Source organism: Anoplophora glabripennis, unplaced genomic scaffold (assembly GCF_000390285.2).
Source record: "Anoplophora glabripennis isolate ALB-LARVAE unplaced genomic scaffold, Agla_2.0 scaffold268, whole genome shotgun sequence".
Classification (NCBI taxonomy): domain Eukaryota; kingdom Metazoa; phylum Arthropoda; class Insecta; order Coleoptera; family Cerambycidae; genus Anoplophora; species Anoplophora glabripennis.
Window position 1 is genome coordinate 93584 of NW_019416436.1, and position 21328 is coordinate 114911.

General features: G+C 34.0%; 2 protein-coding genes across 2 annotated transcripts in view; both read right to left on the minus strand.

Moving 5' to 3' along the window:
- Nucleotides 1-7490, minus strand: part of LOC108904322 (zinc finger protein 845-like) — a 14564-nt gene extending 7074 nt beyond the window's left edge. The window contains exon 1 of the mRNA XM_023454539.1: nt 7374-7490. Coding sequence (XP_023310307.1) covers nt 7374-7490 — 117 coding nt within the window. The remainder of the gene's footprint in view (nt 1-7373) is intronic.
- Nucleotides 7491-14921: 7431 nt separating this feature from the next.
- On the minus strand, nt 14922-17688 carry LOC108904323 (zinc finger protein 2-like). The gene is made up of 5 exons (XM_018706837.2): nt 17529-17688; nt 17125-17424; nt 16799-17067; nt 15524-16500; nt 14922-14935 (listed from the first exon to the last, which is right to left on the minus strand). The coding sequence occupies exons 1-5, from the start codon at nt 17643-17645 to the stop codon at nt 14922-14924; spliced, it is 1677 nt and encodes a 558-aa protein (XP_018562353.1). The 5' UTR covers nt 17646-17688.
- Nucleotides 17689-21328: the final 3640 nt, after the last annotated feature.

A 21328-nucleotide genomic window follows, 5' to 3' on the forward strand; every position in this document is an offset into this window, starting at 1 on the left:
AAAAAATAATTAGACCAGCGTATTTGGCGTCCTTAAAAACACCGGAATACCAAATTTCATAAAAATATTTCGCACCGTTTGGAAATTTTCGTAAAAATTCTATTTAAAAAATTGTATTTTGTCGCTCTGTATCTCGAAAACAAGAAGAGATGGAAATATAGTTCATAACACAAAAAATTCTTATTTTTTGTCGTACTATCACCCCCTGAATTTACGGGAGGTCTTTCTGAAACACCCTGTATATAAAGCCAAAAAACTAAATTATATTATATGTAATATATACATATATTATATAATATTTTAATTTAATACTTACTCAGAATATACATGTATGCAAATCACTTATAAATTGTTGAATGTTTGTAAAAACAAACAAAAGTAAACGGCCCCGTGTTTTAATAAATAAATAAATAAATAAATAAATAAATAAAATAAATAACCTTTGTTCTATTTCTAAGGAAAGAGATTTTATAATTAGGCTTAGTGCACGTGCAGAGCCCAACCGCGCCGGCGCGGGAGGTCGGTGGCCTTCACAGCTGACTCGCGTTTTGAACTGAACTGGTTGGTGTCGCGTCGATTTTTTACGTCCGCCGTAAATTGTATTCGCCCTGTGTATTTAAATAACTATTATAAATAGTAACATAATTTACATTAATAGCTATTAGTTGGGGGGAAAAGTGAAGTAAAATGCCAAAAGAGAAAAGAAATAGACGGGAATTATTTCAAATGTGGTTTGACACTGATACCGAAGGTTACAGGGACATTCGTATTAAAGGAAATAACCTGTTTTGTACTGCGTGCGAACGCACTATAAATTCTTGTTACAAAACTAAAGTGACAAGACATTTAAAAAGCCATGTCTCGTCCAGTGCTGAAGATTATGATTTTTCTGTGAACTTAGACCCTTCCTTTCAAGCAATATTCCATTAAACAAACTAGAGAACCCCGAGTTCCCTAATTCCGTAAATTAGAATCACATGGACCATCCCTAAATGATGAATGATGTACAAAAAATATATACGATGCCAATAATATACGCCCAGTCAGTAGTACGATAAAAGAAAAAATGCAGAGTGTTGGAAAAAATCCAGGATACACCATTTTGGAATTCATATGTAAAGTTTTATCTGGTACATACCAGGACTTACCAGCAAATATATTAATATATAGTTCATGCCTCAACAATTTCTCATACTATCCTTCGTCAACGCAGAAGGCGTTGAACGGTCATTTTCCCAACACAAGTTAATATTAAGTGATAAACGTCGCCGTTCCACTACAGAAAACTTAGAAAAGCAAGTAGTAACATGTTTCAACTTCTTGCGATATGCCGCGGAAGCCTTGTCTCAACACTAAGGTTTATTGGGTAAGCGGTGTCATTTAAATTTATACAGGTTTTTTTGTCCTCTACATACCCTTGCTCTTTGGTAATAGTACGACGTTGCGACATATTTTCTGTAAACATAATATTTTCATTTGTAATCTGACTACCGTCCTTTTAAATTCCGCTCCGTACTAAGCCTATTTATAATAAAGTATGGGAATAGTCAATAAAGCAAAAAACCGATTAATACAGTGTAATGCATATGTAAAGAAATTCTACTAACAAAATACTAACAAAAAATACTAAAAAATACTAAAATACTAACAAAATACAATAGGGACAGTGTTAGAACGATGTTTCTTTGCACCTGTAACACTGTCCCCCCTACACAAATTACAAAGAATCAAATGAAAATTATAAATTACATAGAACGCAGGGTTAAGTTTAAATGTGTACATATAAAAATTAAAGGGGTCAAAAAAATAAATGTATCAAATAAACACTCATTTAAACTAAGAAAATAAAGGCGGTTACTGCAAAATTCGTTTAGCCAAGAAACTCTCAAGCCAAAGCCCTCATAATCTTGCCATCCACGTGTACACAACTCCTACTCATGACAACACAAATAATTTAGGACGGGACAAATAACGAATATCAGGCTGGAAGTGTGAACTGATTTTGTACAAATATAATTTAAATAAAATAAAGAAGTTCACACTACCAGATACATAATAATTTTCGAAGCACTGCTTTCTGGTTTACCGTAACGCTTCTCTCGAAAATCATGTGGACAATCGAATACGGAGTTTCTAAGCTAGAAGTGAAAAACGGGACAGATAGTATCGCTACAAACCACCCCTGCAAAGGAATGGCAAGAGAAGCGGGCTTTGAACATTTTTATAAAGACATTTCAAAACTTCCAAAATCTAAACCAACGTTTATTTCTTCTTATTTCATATAAAATGTTCAGTTTACAAGTCTATACAATATCGCCAACACAGAATAGTTGATCTATTAACGCATAAATACTACAGCGAAGTCACCAGTTCTCCACAGTTTTCTATTAAGAAAAACAATGCATATTTATTTTAGTGTTTAGTATTATTACAATTTATTATGTTCCTAATTTATTTTTGAAGAAAAAAAACTGTTAATTGCATGTTCTACATAGTAAACCCTCTCGTCGTTTAGAATACACATGTACACTTTTAAGATTCACTCTGAACATTGGCGATGAAAAATATATATATTTAAACATAGAAAAGGCAGGTGTATATTACGAAATATGCATTTTAATGCATTGTTACAAAAGCACTAGTCCGAAATCACTTGTCTCTTGCTGTTTCAATGAGAGTCATGTGTTTGAACGCATGTTTTGCACGACAGGCTTTACATTCTACTTCATATTCACATATCTATGGTCAGTCTCTTAAATGCCTCCATTTTTGACTGGATTTTGCGCTTCGATGGGCCGTACTGCATTTGAATCTGTGACATACCTTCGCATGCTCATACTCTCGTGAAGGCTCTCTATGCTTCAACATGTTATATTTTATACTACTCCTACATTTGGATTCATAATCACGGTCGGTACACCTTCTCTATGTGTCAGTTGATGCCGCTTGATATCTTTTATATTTAGTTTCAAAATCACAGTCATTATGTTTGAGCCTGCGAAGGGTCTTTGTGTTTTAGTTGGTGTTTCTTCATGACATCCTTGTATTTAGTTTCGAAATCACAATCATTGCACCTGTACTTTTGAACCTGTGAAAGATCTTTATGTTTCAGTTGGTGCTTTTTCATATTAGTTTTGTATTTAGTTTCGTAATCACAGTCATTACACCTGTACGTTTGAATCTGCGAAGGATCTTTATGTTTCAGTTGATGCTGTTTGAAATTACCGTTGTATTTAGTTTCGTAATCGCAGTTGTTACACTTGTACATTTGAACCTCCAAAGGGTCTTTATGTTTCAGTTGGTGCTGTTTGATACAACTCTTGTATTTAGTTTCATAATCGCAATCTTCACACGTGTACATTTGAACCTGCAAAGGATCTTTATGTTTCAGTTGGTGATGTTTGATATATCTCTTGTATATAGTTTTGTAATCACAGTCATTACACCTGTACGTTTGAACCTGCGAAGGATCTTTGTGTTTCAGTTGATGATGTTTCATATCATCTTTGTATTTAGTTTCGTAATTGCAGTCATTACACTTGTACATTTGAACCTGCGAAGGATCTCTATGCTGCAATTGATGCTGTTTGATACAACTCTTGTATTTAGTTTCGAAATCACAGTCATTACACCTGTACGTTTGAACCTGCGAAGGATCCTTGTGTTTCAGTTGGTGTTTTTTCATATCACCCTTGTATTTAGTTTTGTAATCGCAGTCCTTACACCTGTACGTTTGAACCTGCGAAGGATCCTTTTGTTTCAGTTGGTGTTTTTTCATATCACCCTTGTATTTAGTTTCGAAATCGCAGTCGTCACACTTGTACGTTTGAACCTGTGAAAGATTTTTGTGTTTCAGTTGGTGTTTTTTCATATGATCCTTGTATTTACTTTTGTAATCGCAGTCCTTACACCTGTACGTTTGCACCTGCGAAGGATCTTTATGTATCAACTGATGTCTGGTAAAGTTTTTCTTCTTCTTTGATTCGTATGTGCAACCATCACATTTATAAATGGGCAGTTGTGAAGTGTCCTTATTCGGTAATTCTACACAATTGTTAGAGTTTTTATGTTTTATATAATGACTATCAAAACTGACCTTCCGCTTTGTTTTGAAATCACAAAAGTCACACTCGTACAATCGTCCTTTAGATGCGTTTTTGTGTTTTACCTGATGCCTAGTGAGCTCACACCTGTGCTTCGTCTTATAATCACATGATCCGCATCGGTCCATACGCATTTCCGAAGGGTATTTGTGCCTCAACTGGTGTTTCTGAAAAAATTTTTTATTTTCAGTTTCATACTCACACGATTCGCATTTATATGCTTCCAAATTGTTCTCGTGTCTCGCACAGTGTGCTATAAAACGGCTCTCGCTTCCAGTTTCGTAAATACATTTATCACATTTGTAAAATACTTTCTCGTCCTGCTTGACTTTCGTATTACATTCGTTTGTCGATGTATTCTCATGTTTACATCCATCTTCATCTGTATTTCTATGGACACTCTTCTCGAATGATTCACTATCGGAGCTCTGCAGTAGCGAGTCACTGAAAAAATTACATATACAGGGTATTTTCCAAAGTGAGGTGTTAATTCTAAGGGGTTTATATGTTAATCCAAATGCAATTATGCAAGTTTCTGAACTCCACAAGACATTATTTCAGTTTTATTTTCATATAAATCAAATTCTTGACGACAATTAGTAATATTTTTATTGAAGATATGTTAAAAATAATTAATTATGGGAAATCCTTTAGAAATACAAGAAATTAATGCAAGAGATGCAAAATTAAATAAGGACTGTGTTCCGCAAATGGTTGGATTAGTTCGGTCAGTAGTCAAACAATTCGCTGAATCCGACTGTAAGCACAGTTTAAAACCTGCCCAATATTCCTAATCAGCTAACTGGGTTAACCAATGAAATACTTGTCCCTTGAATCACTTTGACCGGTCCGACCATTCGCTGAACACTTCAAAGATCTGGACTTATACGGTTGCCTTTTAAATTATTGTTAAAGTGCTCTTCTCTTACCTCCTTTCTTCATCTTCGGATTTTATGTCGATACTTTCAGCTTTGATTGACATTTCCATCTCGTTAATATCGAATTCTTTGTCCTGGTTTTCAGTCTTAACGAATAAATCAGCTGGTGATGTATCTGTTGAACTTTCTGTTGCTGCGCTATTAAAAATATCTCTAATTTTTTCCTGTACTTCCAAGCAATTTTTTAGGAAACTGTTGTGGGTGCACACAGAATCAAAGCATTCCTTACATACAACGGGATCTTTGATGATATTTATATTCTGCAAAGTAGTTTCATTAAATTGCCAAAAATGTAACTATTTAATATCATTGATACCATTTCAGGAGCCAATTTCTCGATAGCTTCAAGTTCCTCTTCACGTATGCTCCTAAACTCACTTTCTACTGGATGCATGCACAATCGACATATTTTATGACCGTCTGAAATATCCATTGACTCGCTTGTCTTTTCCTTCGTATACACGTCTCTTATATCGAGCTGTAACATTTTTTCACAATCCACATATGGAATAATTATGTAATCGGTCATCAGACAAGTTGATTTAAATTCGAATGCTGCGTTTAACTTTCTTCTGCAGACGTTACATATAACCTCTTTGCGCTCGCTATCAAATATCTGAAATATATGCAATTTTAACCAAAGAGAAAGAAAATAACTTTGGCGGAAAATATCAATTATTGTTAAGTCGCTGTAACGTGTTGAGGTGTGCTAATTGAGATATACAGGGTGATTTCACTTTAAATACAGAAACTGCAGAAACAGATTAGTTGCCAAAAATAAGTAGAGTTTGGTCTATAAACTTTTTTGCTAGAGAGAGCGTGGTATTCGAGATACAGGATGTTCAAGTTCCCAAAAGAAATTATATTTTGTGTCATATCTTCATAATGCGCTGAACCATTTGAATGAAATTTACTACAACGTATTCACTTAATTAGACCTTTTATTGAATGTAATTTTAACCTCGTAGGGTTAACCAGTGGCCTGTTACTGAAGGTTGTGCTCCGTTTCCTCAAGAAAAAAATACGTCATGGTGTTTTTTTTGTAGAAACAACGTTAAACTTAGGTAATGTTACGTTAAATAAATGAAAAGTGTTTCTTGGCGTTTTTTAATAGTAGCAGCCGTTTAGGAGACAATTTATTTATTTGCCGAATATAATGCGCAAATTTAGTCCACCTACTCATATTTGTTTAAAATCCATCTGCAAAAATTCATTATTTTGTCTGCATTATTGGTCGGTAATCTTTACGATGATCTCGTTTTAGTAATATAATTAGATTTGTTTATTTATTCCTGAAGCTGCAGTCCATCTTGGGCTTATGAATACGAGACGAATTGTGGAAAAAAATAGAGGAAAATTGTAATCTCCTCAGAGAAAGTCATGGTATTATTTAGTTTGATATTTATTTAAACGGCTGCTACTACTAAAAAACAACATGAAACATTTTTCACTTAACATAACAGTACCTGAATGTATCATTATTTCTACAAAAAAACGCCAGTAGCACGCCACTGGTTATAGCCACAAGGATGAAATTACATTCCATAAAAGGTCTAATTAAGTGAATACGCTGTAGTAAATTTGATTCCATTCCGTCAGCACATTATAAAGATATGACAGAAAAAATATATATATATATATATTTTGTAAACTTGTTAATAAAATTCTATTTTCTCAAAAACGGTACAATATATCGACTGATATATGGTTTAGCTTTTTTTTAGCAGAGTGAGAGATAAATCGAACTATGAAAGAAAAATTTACAAATTTGGCAACGCTGTCAAAGATGTATAAATTTAAATGGATAATTTCGTCTGCTCCCGTATAATTCAGGCATACTGAATATCGGTTTAAACTTCGAAATGAACATTATCACGAATATCATTTTGACATGTGTTGCCAAGATAATCACTATTAGACAAAAGAACGACGCGACGTTGTTATGGAGCTAAAAACTTCCAAAGGTAACTTGGACTAAAATATTTTTGTACAATTATTTATAAAAAAATGATTTTCAAAGTTTGATATCTCGAAAACGGTTAGGGTTAGGTACATGATGTACTATATGAATTTTGGTTTAGAATTTCGAGAAGAATTGAAATATGGAATAATATACAGGGTGTTCCAATAAAGAAAAGCAACTTTGTTTCATCATAACTTCTTGACTGATCCTGTATACTTAATTTTTGTTTATTGTAATAGATTTTAAAAAACTATAAAACGTTTGTGTCTTATGATTTTTCGACAGCTATCTTACTTTAGGAGATAATCAACCGTTTACATACATATCAGCGACCCTGAACTATGTAATAAATAACCAACACTGACTTACCAATTTCAGCAAAAGAACATCTAAAGTATCTCTAGTAACATTGTCTATTACCTCAAAACCTTTAGCGGTTACAGTTTTGAGGCAAAGCTTGCACAAAGTTTCTTGAACACCAGTCATTGCAACAATTTTCATTGAAATGTAGATATCAAACCGTAACTTGTGTTGGTTGTTTAACCTCAAAGAAAACATCGAATAGACATTGTTCTTCTTCCTCTTCTGTTATCGGAACAACAAGAATGTTAAAGTATAGCCTATAATTCTTGCACTATGATTACGAATTGCTGGAAAAAATTGACGTAACAATTTTGCTCGTACACATCACTAATATGGTTCTTCAGAACATGACGCTGTTGGACTACATAATTATGGAAAACCTATAAGGATTTTTGTTCTTGAATTCGCTTTGCACATAATTACGGTTGCATTGTCTGTATTAAGTGTAGTTTTCAATTTACTTGAAACAAAGTAGTAACTATAATGTATTTTGCATTTGAAAATTAGTTCCATCAGTAGATGACGTCATCAACGAGATGCGGATTTTTCGATTTGAAGCAAATTGTATCTATATACAGGGTGTATCACCAAGAGGGCCCAGTAGGAGTATCTCAATAAGTAGTCAAAATTGAAATCTGAAAATTTGTATATAGAGCTTTATCAAAAAGATCTATTCAATGAAAATAGTGTCAACTTTCTCGCACTTCCGGTTGTACTGGAAGTTATCATCAACTCTGTTATTTCAAATAAAACAATATGTATATTTTTGCATTTTTTAATTCTACGGTAAAATCTGGACTAATTTCATATAAGGTACTATGGTCCAAAATGTGACAGTTTTCAAGTTATTACTAATTTTCGAAGAAAATTGAGGGATGTAAGTGATTTTTGAAAATAGAATAACTCTGACATTAAGTGTTATTTATTAATGGAATTTGGCAGGGATAATTTAAAAGCAATGGAATTCAACCAGTTTATGTCAAATTTGCAAAAATTCATACAGAGTGTTTGAGAACGCGTGACAAATATTGTGACCTCCAAGTTGAATTTACTCAAATATTTCGAACGGTACACCCTGTACATTAATGGATGCACAATTAAGTTTACTTTAAAATTAGTAGACAACAAAGTAAAAATTAACATATCTTAATCTGTGAATATTGATTGATTTTTAAAGATGAAAAAGATATATTTATCAAAGATTTAGATACTACACATTATGTTTACTTATTTAGCTTTGTTTTAAAATGATGATGTATTTGAATAAAAATAGATTTGTTTTATACCTTTTTTATAAAAGGAAATAGGCAATCAAGAATGCGGGACCATTTGCGTATCGGAACGACTGTAGTAGTGTAGTGCTTATTAAAACGTATCTTAAGTTTTCTATGTTGCTTCCTCAGAACCAACTGATATATCAAATCCTTATGTATTCATTATTACCGTGGTTTTCATACTGCTGTTATTACCGTGGTTTATACTTTACATCAGTCATACAAATGTTCAAAATTTCCCGACCAGAATTAACGGATATTGTTTTAATTGACGGCGAAACGGGACAAAATGCAATATAATGCAAATAAAATGCAATAATGCAATTTGTAGCCATACGCGCCATTATTCTATGGCTAGAAATTGGCCTCAATGATTTGGGATCGAGGGGGATTATCCCTCTTTATCCTGCCTCATCTCGTGTAGGCCTGGACAGCCTTCGTAGGTGGGCCCCATCCGTCGTCTACCCCGACCGCAAATGCGGCCGGTGTAGGCGCTTTGTGGGACCTCCTTTTGTCCTGGCTGGGCCCCGCCGGCTAGGGCCCTTTCTTCTGGCGCTCTTCTTGCTTCGCCGGCTCGTCTGTGTAAACCCCGGGGGTAGTGTCATGTTTATGTGTGGTATGGTTGGGTAGGGTAGTGCGGCTATGCAGCCTGGGATGCGCTTTGCTAAGGTGGCCCTTAGGCTAGCGCGGGAGGGGAGGGTTAAGGAGGGTATGGGGGTGTGTAGTGTGTGTGTGTGTGTGTCGTTGTCTTCGTTTCTTGATCCTGGCTGTCTCTGAAACAGAAAAGGTTAGCGGGCAGGGGGGGGGTCATTGGGGTGGTCACCCAGGGTCAAAAAGTTGGTGTCTAGGTCTTTTGTGTTTGTCGGTCACGTCGGGTACGTAGTCAACGGCTTGCCTGAGGAGGGGATTGTCATGTCTAGCGGCTACGTCAAATCGTTTCTCCGCGTTTTGTCTTATTGTCTGTGTAGCGTTTGTGTATTGTAAGTCTCGTAATATGTCAGTGTTTCTTACGTACCAGGGCGCGTCGGTGGCCGTGCGCGGAGGGCTATGTTTTCCACAGCCTGTAATGACTTTAAGTGGCTTTTTGCCGCGTGACCCCACGCCGTGGAGGCGTAGGTTAGCTGCGGTTGAAGTACCACCTTGATAAGCGTTCGCTTATTCCTTAAACTGAGGGTGTTTCCACCTTTGAGTAAGGGATAGAGCCTAGCCCTGGTGGTCTTCGCTCGCGCCACCGTCTCCACGATGTGCGGTTTCCACGTGAGACGCTGGTCCATCGTCACGCCCAGGTATCGTGTTTGTCGATTCCAGGAGATGGGTTCCTGGGATAGTGTCAGTCTGTCAAGGTTTTGTGGGCATGTAGCCATAGAATAATGGCGCGCGTGGCGCGACCGCCTATAAATTTAAAGTGTACTGTAATATTTAAGTATCATATTTAGTGCTGTTTTTACCCGAAAGATGGCGGCACAAATTTAATTCTCTAGATTTTAGCCTGTAGAATTCTAGAACAGTTATCACTTTGGTTCAGATCAGTTTGCAGTTTTTTATGTATGTATTGGAGAACAAAGACTATGTAAAAGCAAACAGAAGAAAATGGCTCCTTTAAACACATTAATACACTGTATTGCATATGTACTGAAATTATATTTAATCTTATTTTTGTTTTTTGTTTATTTAATTCCAGAGATCAAGACATTGTACAACATACAATTCTTAATATAGGATACGCCACAGAAAATAATTAAATACAAACATTAATATCAAAATATTCACCAATCGAGTAGAAGGCCCGCAAGGAAGGAGAAATTTTTTTAATTTCTGTTTAAATTTACTTTGTGAATTTATATTTTTTAAATATTTTGGTAGTTTATTAAATATACGAATAGACATAGACTGAATACCTTTAAAACACTTATCTGTCCTACACCGTGGCATTCGCAGATCGTCTTTGTACCTTGTTATGTATACGAATTTCTTCTTGTTGTATAAATTCATTTATGTTGTTCTTTACGTATAATGCACTGAAGTATATGTATATAGAAGGGAATGTTAATAGATTATATTTAGAAATAGTTTTTTGCATGTAGATCTTCTCGGGACCTGTGCCATTATACGAATGATATTTTTTTGCGCTATCAAGACCAAATTTGCAGTTACAGCGTTCCCCAACAAGTTACCCCGAAAGATGGTGAGGAATATACATGTCCACAATATAATGAGAGAAGCGTTGAATCAGCAACTACCGGTCTTAGTTGTCTAAATAAGAAGCTTAAAGAGTTTAATTTGTTACAGACATGGGTCACATGAAATAATACCGGGCCCAAAAAACTGCCCTGTGGTACCCCACTGTTATTCAGTAAAACTTTTGATTGTGTGCTAATTCAGAGCAATGCCCCTAATGCCAATCTTTTCCAATTTTACAAATAAAATATGATCCACCAATGCAGAACTAAAGTCGAAAAAAGCACCATATAGGTATTATATTTATTATCTAGGCATTCCTGAAGAAATTTTATACTTTGATATAAAGCAGACTGTGTACTTTTGTTTTTAACAAATCCATGTTGATATGGTGTTGATATTATTTTTACCCAAAAAAATCACAAAGCTGATTATAAAAAACCTTCTCCAATATTTTTGCAAACTGATTTTGTAAAGCAATCGGTCTATAATTAGTTACTGAAGTCACGTTACCTTTTTTGTAAACAGGTATTAGTTTAGATTGTTTTAAAACATTGGGGAAGGTTCCTGTCATCAGAGACATATTTACAAGGTGCAATAAAGGCCGTTCAACCAAGTCGAGACCAAGGAGCTTTAATAATGGTACCTGGAATATCATCCATACGTTTTCGCATATACCTACCTCTTATATTACCAAAACTAATTTAGATAGAGACATCACCATGTATTCATTTAAGAACATTAAAAGAAAACTTACAGCGTAATTTACAGCGATAAAATGAATCATATGTCTTTATACAGGGCGTTAGTAAATAAGTGCGACAAATTTCAGAGGGTGATTCTACATGAGAAAATAATGGCAGTTTGCTTATAAGCGTATGTCCGCAAATGATTCGTTTTCCGAGATACGGGGGTGTCAAAGTTTTTCTTAAAAACTGACGATTTAATTTATTGCTCTGAAACCGGTCGAGATGTGCAAATGAAATTTGGTGGGTTTTAAGAGGTAGTTATTGCGCATTTCTTGACACGAAATTAAGAATTTTTTGTTCATCATTGGCGCGCGTACGGGTAATAATCTCAATTTTTTTAAAGAAAAAAATGGTACGCCACTGAGATATTACAAATTAAAAATCATTTTTGAATTCAATTTGTGACGAAAAATCTATCTTGCCTTTTCTTCGTATGCTACTCTCAACATTTTGTCAGTTAAATACGAATATTTTTTAGGAAATGTCAAATTAGCGTTTCGTCATTATTAATTTATTAAGCTTTTAGTTTGCTATTACATTAGTGTTAATAAGTAATTAATTTTTCTTTTATCAAAAAGAATGGAAAATTTTATAAATGCGGAATTGTCAGATGTGCATTTTGTCTATGGTCGAAGTAATGGAAATGATTGGCAAGCTTGACGATTTGTATGCTGAGTTGTATCCAGGACGTAGGGTACCTCATCACACAATATTTGCTCGTCTTCATCAACGTTCGTTTGCGCGAAAATGGTTCATTTAAGAAACAAACGATTGACAATGGGCGCCCTCGAGAAGTACGAACTGTGCAACTAGAAGAAGCAGTTCTCGAGTTAATTGCGGAGTCACCTGAAACAAGTACTCGAAAAATTGCCAACATATTGAATGTAAGCAACTTCTCTGTATTTAAAATTCTTAAAGAACAGCAATTGTCTCCGTTTCATATTGAACGTGTGCAAGCTCTACTACCTAGACTTTTTTCCGCGCATATTTTTTTGCCAATGGATTAATCATCAAATCGCTCAAATTCCTAATTTTTTAAATGCCGTTTTGTTTACTGACGAGGCTACTTTTGGACGACAGTGTATACGAAATTTCCATAACAATCACTTATGGGCTGAGGAAAACCCCCATGGAATCTTTGAAGCTCATTTTCAGCATCAGTTTTCCGTAAATGTATGATGGCTTGGGGTAATTGATGATCATTTAATCGGTCCATGTTTCCTCCCACGACTAACAGGCAAATCTTATCTTAATTTCCTACAGGAAGAGTTACCTGTTCTTCTTGAAGAAATTTCTCTACAGCTGAGACAACACCTATGGTACATGCATGATGGTGCACCAGCCCATTTTAGCATTAATGTACGTAATCACTTGACACAGTATATCCAAATCATTGGATAGGTAGGGGAGGCACGGAACATTGGCCTGCTCGATCGCCGGATTTAAATCCTCTTGATTTTTGCATTTGGGGTTTTCTTAAGTCATTACTTTATTCCACTCCCATTGAAAATGTTGATGACCTGAGGAATCGAATTATAGTCGGCTGTGAGACAATAAGAAATATACCAGGAATATTTGCGCGAATACGACAATCAATGAGGCAAAGAGTTGTATCTTGTGTCACGTCTGAGGGAGGTCATTTTGAACATTTGTTGCAGCTTTGCGCCTTTTCAAAATTTTATTAGTGTTATTTTCTGTTATTGTTCTGGTTTAATGTTATTGTATTAGATAGTTCTTGATAATGTATTAAAGAAATAAAAAATACGCGTTAAGATGTTTTATTTCTCTGCATCAAAACGGCGCCCCATACGAAGAAAAGGCAAGACAGATTTTTTGTCATAAATTGAACGAGGAACTCCAAAATGATTTTTAATTTGTAATATCTCAGTGACGTACCATTTTTTTCTTTAAAAAAATGGAGATTACCCGAACGCTCTCCAATGATGAACATAAAATTCTTAATTGCGTGTCAAAAAATGCGTAATAACTATCTCTTAAAACCCACCAAATTTCATTTGCATATCTCGACCGGTTTAAGAGCAATAAATTAAATCGTCAATTTTTAAGAAAAACCTTGACACCCCGTATTTCTGAAAACGAATCATTTGCGGACATACGCTTATAAGCAAACTGCCATTATTTTCTCATGTAGAATCACCCCCTGAAATTTGTTGCACTTATTTACTAACACCCTGTATACTAGACTACTGGACAATGCCAAGACCTACGTCAATTTCTAATACTATTTTTTTTTTGGAGTGACGAAAACTTGAAATTAGTAAGTATAAAATTATTAGATATAATATAATAATATACATTCTTGATAATATTTTTGACATACCCAAGTTAATCTGGTAGCTTTTTACATGGGTTTGACAGTAAAAATGTACAAACCCATGAAAAATCATTTTCATCGACACATTGGCTTTTTATTGATATAATTAGTAATCACAATGACCGAGCCGTAAGAAATAGGACCCCGAACATGGACCACGAAAATGTTCTCCGGAGGGTGTAAACTCTAATTTTCACCTTTCCTCTATATCCTTATCGGTGAACATAATTCATAAATTAAAATGCAAACTTGTATGTAATTGTGATTAATTTTTAAAAATCATTTAAGTTTAAAATTGTTTATTAAACTGCTCAATTTTGACAATGAAATTTGTAAAATTTTTTAAGAATTTTTGAAGTTGAAAATTTTGTATTAAACTTTTAAATAAAATACTTAACTTTCAAAGTATTTTTTCAATAATTTTAGGACACCCTGTATATGCATATTTATTTACTCACCATAATTTTCTATCCATTTTTTAACTCGTTCTTTACCACCATATTTTCCCGATGGAAATCGATGTAATATTATATTGGGAAATTTTCCTTTAGATTTTCCACATTTATAATATTGACATAATATATTTCCTGCCATTATTAATTTATTTTAAATATGTAAACAGTAAACAGAACACCGAATCAACAACACCAGTTTTTTATGCATTACATAGTGGCGATTTTTTGTATTCCAAATTTCCAATCTTACTTAGAGCCATGTAGACACGAATTACTATACCCCTTGTATAATAACAGTACAGTAGAGACCGCCTAGACCTACAGTGAGTTCTTTAGCACAAATTTCAGAAATATTAATAACTGATACAGACCATAGATGTCCATACAATCTTTCGTATCATTTTATTGGTTAACAAAATTTACATGGGTATTATATTACTATATTTCCTTATACAATGATGCTACTTACATATATAATCATTTAATAGTGCACAATAAAAGCTAAACTAAGATTTAAACTTATTATATTTAGGCCTTAAAATAATACTAACAAAATACACAAATTACGAAGAATCAACTGAAAATTATAAATTACATAGGACGCATGGTTAATTTTAAATATGTACATATAAAAATTAAAGAGGTCAAAAAAATTAGTGTATCAAATCAACACTTATTTAAACATAGAAAATAAAGGTGGTTACTGTAAAATTCGTTTAGCCAACAAGCCAAAGTCGTCATAATCTTGCCATCCACATGTACACAACTCCCACTCATAAGGACAACACAAATAATTAATTTAGGACAGGACAAATAATGAATATCAGTCTGGAAGTGTGAATTGATTTTGTACAAATATAATTTAAATAAAATAAAGAACTTTCCACTACCAGGTACATAATAATTTTCAATGCACTGCTTTCTGGTTTACTGTTGCGCTTCTCTCGAACATCATGTGGACAATCGAATACCGAGTTTCTTAGATAGAAGTGAAAAAGGGGACAGATAGTATTGCTAAAAACTACCTCTACATGGGAATGGCAAAGTTAGGAGGAGGTTTTGAACATTTTTATAAAGATATTTCAAAACCAATGATTATTTATTTCTTGAAAAAATAATGTAAGTAGAAATTTTTTTTTATGTTTCAGTTGATGCGGCTGCAGACATTGCTTGTATTTAGTTTTGAAATCGCAGTAATTACACCTGTACATCTGAACCTGAGAAGGATCTTTATGTTTCAGTTGATGCGATTTGAGATATCTCTTGTGTATAGTTTTGTAACCGCAGTCATTACACCTGTATGTTTCAACCTGCAAAGGAACTTTGTGTTTCAGTTGGTGTTTTTTCATATAACACTTGTATATAGTTTTGTAATCACAGTCATTGCACCTGTACGTTTGAACCTGCAAAGGATCTTTGTGTTTCAGTTGGTGTTTATTCATATTAGATTTGTATTTAGTTTTATAAACGCAGTCCTTACACTTGTGCATTTGCATCTGCGAAGGATCTTTATGTATCAACTGATGTGTGGTAAAGTTTCCCTTATTCTTTGATTCGTATGTGCAGTCATCACATTTATAAATGGGCAGTTGTAAAGTGTCATTATTCGGTAATGCGGTGTATTTGGTTTTATGGTCACATTCTACACGATTGTTTGAGTTTTTGTGTTTTATATAAAGAATATTAAAACTGACTTTCCGCTTTGTTGTGAAATCACAAAAGTCACACTCACACAATCGTCCTCCGGATGCGCTTTTGTGTTTCACCTGGTGCTTAGCAAGCTCACACTTGTGCTTTGTCTTGTAATCATATGATCCGCATCGGTGCTTACGCATTTCCGAAGGATCTTTATGTCCCAATTGATGTTCCTGAACAATGTTATTTTCTGTTTCGGACTCACACGATTCATATTTATATGTTTCCGAACCGTTCTCGTGTCTCGCACGGTGTGCTATAAAACGGCTCTCGCTTCCAGTTTTGTAAATACCTTTATCACATTTGTAAAATACTTTGTCATCCTGCTTATCTTTCGTATTACATTCATTTGTCAATCTATTCTCATGTTTACATCCATCCTCTTCTGCATCTCTAAGGACACTCTTCATGAATGATCCACTATCGGAGCTCTGCAGTAGCGAGTCACTGAAAAAATTACATATACAGGGTATTTTCCCAAGTGAGGTGTTAATTCTAAGGGGGTCATAGGTTGCTGCAAATGCAATTATGCAAGATTCCGAACTCCACAAGACATTATTTCAGTTTTATTAGCACATCAATCAAATTCTTGATGACAATTAGTAATATTTTTATAGAAGATATGTTAAAAATAATTAATTATGCGGAAATCCTCAGAAATACAGGAAATTAACGCAAGAGATGCAAAATTAAATAAGATCTGGAGTTATACAATTACCTTGTAAAATTTTTGTTAAAATCTTACCTCCTTTCCTCATCTTCCGATTTTATGTCGATACTTTCAGCTTTAATTGACATTTCCCTCCCGTTGATATCGAATTCTATGTCCTGGTTTTCAGTCTTAAGGAATAAATCGGATGGCGACGTATCTATCTGACTTTCTGCCGCTGCGCTATTAAAAATACCTCTAGTTTTTTCCTGTACGTCTGAGCAATTTTTTAGGAAACTGTTGTGGATGCACACAGACTCAAAGCATTCCTTACATACAACGGGATCTTTGATGATATTTATAATCTGCAAAGTATAGTTTTCTAAATTCTGAGAAAGGCAAGTATTTAATATCGTTCATACCAATTCAGGAGCCAGTTTCTCGATAGCTTCGAGTTCCTCTTTACGTATGCACCTAACCTCACTTTCTACTGGCTCCATACACAATCGACATATTTTCTGACCATCTGAAATATCCATTGACTCGCTTGTCTTTTCCTTCGTATACACATCTCTTATATCGAGCTCTAACATTTTTTCACAATCCAAATATGGAATAATTGTGTAATCGGTCTTCAGACAAGCTGACTTAAATTCTAATGCCGCATATAATTTTCTTCTGCAGGCATTACATATAACCTCGTTGCCCTCGCTATCAAATTTCTGAAAAATATGCAGCTTTAACCAGAAAGTCAGTAACTGTGACGGAAAATATCAGCAGTAAAATCAATTGAAATAGTAAAAAATAATATGTATGATTGACTTACCAATTTCAGCAAAAGAATATCTAAAATATCCCTAATAACGTTGTTTATTACCTCAAAACCTTCAACGGTTATAGTTTTTAGGCAAAGCTTGCACGAAGTTTCTTGAACACCACTCATTACAACAATTTTCTTTGAAATGTAAATATAAAACCGTAACTTGTGTCGATTGTTTAACCTCAATGAAAACCAGTGTTGCCAGATGGAAATTTCTGTCAACAGTAGAAATGTAGCCAAAAAAACAGATTTCTTTTTTCAACAGGAGATTTTAATAAATATATTTTTTAATAGAGGAACACAAGTACATGCACAAAATATATAAATGAAGGAGTTGGTTTAATAGTTTTCAACTACATCGCTACGTCACGTGATTTGACAACTGTCAGTTGTCAAAATGATAAATCCCAGAATCCCGCTGAAGTAAACGAACTCGCCTTCTATTCTGTTATAATAGGCCTAGTTCATATAAACACGAATTGCGGATTTAAAATTTAAATATGTACATGAACTGGGCTACAGAAAATATAACAGGACTGTGAAAATATTGACAGTGTCGTACTAAAATATTCTTATTCAGGGGAAAATTAGTATAATCAACAGAAGGTTTCATAGAGAAACCAGAAGAATAGACATTTAAACTAAAAACAGGAGATCTCATAGTGAAAACAGTAGAACAGGAGAGTGAGAGTGAAAACAGGAGATCTCCTGTTAAAACAGGAGATCTGGTAACACTGACTGAACACGGCCGTATATACTATACTTCGAGCATATACTACTCAGGGCCCGAGAACTTATACTTGAAAATATGGGGAAACTGGGAACCACGTGACTTGAGATGGATATACAAGTTGGAGAAAGAGTCTATAGATGTCGCCACNCGTAGGTTTTATTTGTAAAAAAGGGGGTGACCCCTGTCCAGTTGTACACCACTGGTTGAACCTTTAAAGCTAATATTTCAGGGAATATAAGGCCTACTATCATACATTATATGTACCAAATTTTATTGAGATCGGTTAATAGATTCCAGAGATATGAACAAAAAATCAAATTTTTTTGACAACTTCAACACCCTGTATCTCTAAAACGGTGCCTTTCCAGACCTATGTTTATAAGGCAAACTCCTATTATTTTAAAGAGATCTATCTGCCCTCGAAGTTTCCTGCACAAAATTCGGACCACCCTGTATGTTTTGTGGTCAACAATTATCAAATTAGTAAATTATTATTTTTGTTTTCAAATATTTAAATAATTACGATTTCTTGGACTCCAGACATCATTGAATAATTGTGTATAGCTTTTTGTGTGATGTGGTTTTTACAATGCAAGATAAATCGTGTAACCGTGTGTTCGTGCAACCTGGGTGGCTTTCGTTTTGCCAAAAATAGTAACTGTTAGCAACTAATATCAGTTCAGAGTAACTCTAACTTGCTATTAGGTGCTGATAGCTACTATTTTCGCCAAATCGAAAGGTATACTGTAACACAGATCTTATCAAATTTAATATAATTTTGAATTTAAATGAAAGTCGCGAACTACATACAGTCGTGTGTCCGAGTTAAGCATTACCCACCCATGTAAAATTGTTATTTGTTGACCCATTTGTTTCAACTTTTTTTTTTTGTTTGATAGATCTCAGAAAAAGGAGTAGAATGTATAATTTCGGTACCTATTTTCGTGATCTAAACCATAGCCAACTGAGACGCGAAATTTATAGGAAGAAAAAACGAGAAGTAATATTAGCGATTTTTTTTCGACAAAAACTGCAACGGATCCTTATTCAGGACTATCTAAAACCCTGCTATACCAATTTTTGTTGTGATAGAATACAGGGTGTTGCAGAAAATTAAACTAACTGAAGATTTATTTACGAAACACATTTATTTGAATATTGTGAATCAGTATTATTCAAATTAGTAATAAAGGAAACATCATTATTATTATTGTTACTATTTTTTTTTACAGTTACGACTATTAATAGAGTTTTTGATGAAAATGGAAGTGTAAGTAAAGTTTTTTAAAAACATTACAAAAAATCATCTGTTGTGCCGGATAATTTATTGTTGATAACAATGTACATGGGATTTAGAAAAAATGTATATGTTTGAAATCAATTTCGTTTTTATCAAGTCTTTCAAATGTATTCCCTCCTTGCTGTCAGCTGATTGCGACGTTGCCACATTAATCCTCAAGTCAGACAGAAATGCAATTATTGGTTTCTGTTTCTAATTAATACAGCTGTACTATGTTCAAAACTTACATTAGTTTTACATCAAAAATAAGATAATGCTGCGTGTGTACTATCTATGGAAAAGTTTTGTTTCACAATTTCTAGAATTTTTTTCTCAGTTATGGGCAAAAAAGAGCCGCACCGTTCATCTTCGCCATATAAACCCATGTTAAAATGAACAACTGTCAACAACAATATCTCAAAATCTAGATTCAAAATAAAATTCAAAAAAATATGACGCACAGAGAGAGCACTGGGTAATACGCTATATAAATTTCAAGTACACCTGTGCATTTTACTAAACCTGATACACCTCCTCAAGTATCATATTATTAGCACTATTTTTACCCGAATGAAGGCGCCACAAATTTAATTCTCGTCATGATTTTAGCATGTAGTTCCTAGGATTCTAGAACAGTTAACATTTTGGTTCAGATCAACTTGCAGGTTTTTATGTACAGAAGAACAAAAACTGTGTAAAAATAAACAAAAGTAAAGGGTTCCTTTAAACAGATTAAGTATAGTGCATATGTACTGAAATTGTATTTATTCATTTAATGCTACATACATATATAATCGTATAACCATATAATAGGGCACAATAAAAGCTAAACATATAAACTTATAATTAGGCCTTAAAATAATACCAATTAAATACAATAGGCAACAGTGTTAGTACAATAACGTTTCTTTGCACTTGTAACCCTGTTCCCCCTACACAAATTACGAAGAATCAAATGAAAATTATAAATTACATAGGATGCAGGGTTAATTTTAAATGTGTACATATAAAAATTAAAGAGGTCAAAAAAAATTACTTATTTAAACATGGAAAATAAAGGTGGTTACTGCAAAATTCGTTTAGCCAACAGTCCTTCAAGTCAAAGCGCTCATAATCTTCCCATCCACATGTTTACAACTCCTACTCATAAAGACAACACAAAATAATTAATTTGGGACAGGACAAATAATGAACATCAGGCTGGAAGTGTGAACTGATTTTATACAAATACAATTTAAATAAAATAAAAAACTTCCCACTACAAGGTACACAATAATTTTTGAGGCACTGCTTTCTGGTTTACCGCAACGCTTGTCTCGAAAATCATGTAGACAATCGAACGCCAAGTTTCTAAGCTAGAAGTGTAAAACGGGACAGATAATATTGCTAAAAATCACCCATGCATCAGAATTGCAAGAGGACACTGAACATTTTCTAAAGATATTTCAAAATTTTCGACATTTCTCCTTAGTTCATTAAAAAGTTGAGTTTACAAGTTTATACGACATCAGCAACACTGCCTAGTCACAGCGAAGTCAGTAGTTCTCAACAGTTTTAAGACAATGCATATTTATTTTGTTTCTATCTTTTTTTTTTTTTGAAGAAAAAACTATTAACTGCATGTTCTACATAGTAAACTCTCTCGTCGTTTAGAATACACATGTACACATTTAACATTCACTCTGAATATTGGTAATGAAATATATATATTTTTAAACATAGAAAAAGCAGGTGTATATTACAAAGTATTCATTTTAATGCATTGTTACAAAAGCACTAGTCCGATATCACTTG

What these genes read in the sequence shown, in the direction of transcription:
- LOC108904323 (XM_018706837.2), bottom strand. Translation starts at nt 17,645, where the DNA reads ATGAGTGGTGTTCAAGAAACTTCGTGCAAGCTTTGCCTAAAAACTATA. An exon ending in ATATTCTTTTGCTGAAATTG is followed by an intron (nt 17,425 to 17,528) that starts GTAAGTCAATCA and finishes CATATTTTTCAG; the next exon opens with AAATTTGATAGCGAGGGCAA. An exon ending in AGAAACTGGCTCCTGAATTG is followed by an intron (nt 17,068 to 17,124) that starts GTATGAACGATA and finishes TATACTTTGCAG; the next exon opens with ATTATAAATATCATCAAAGA.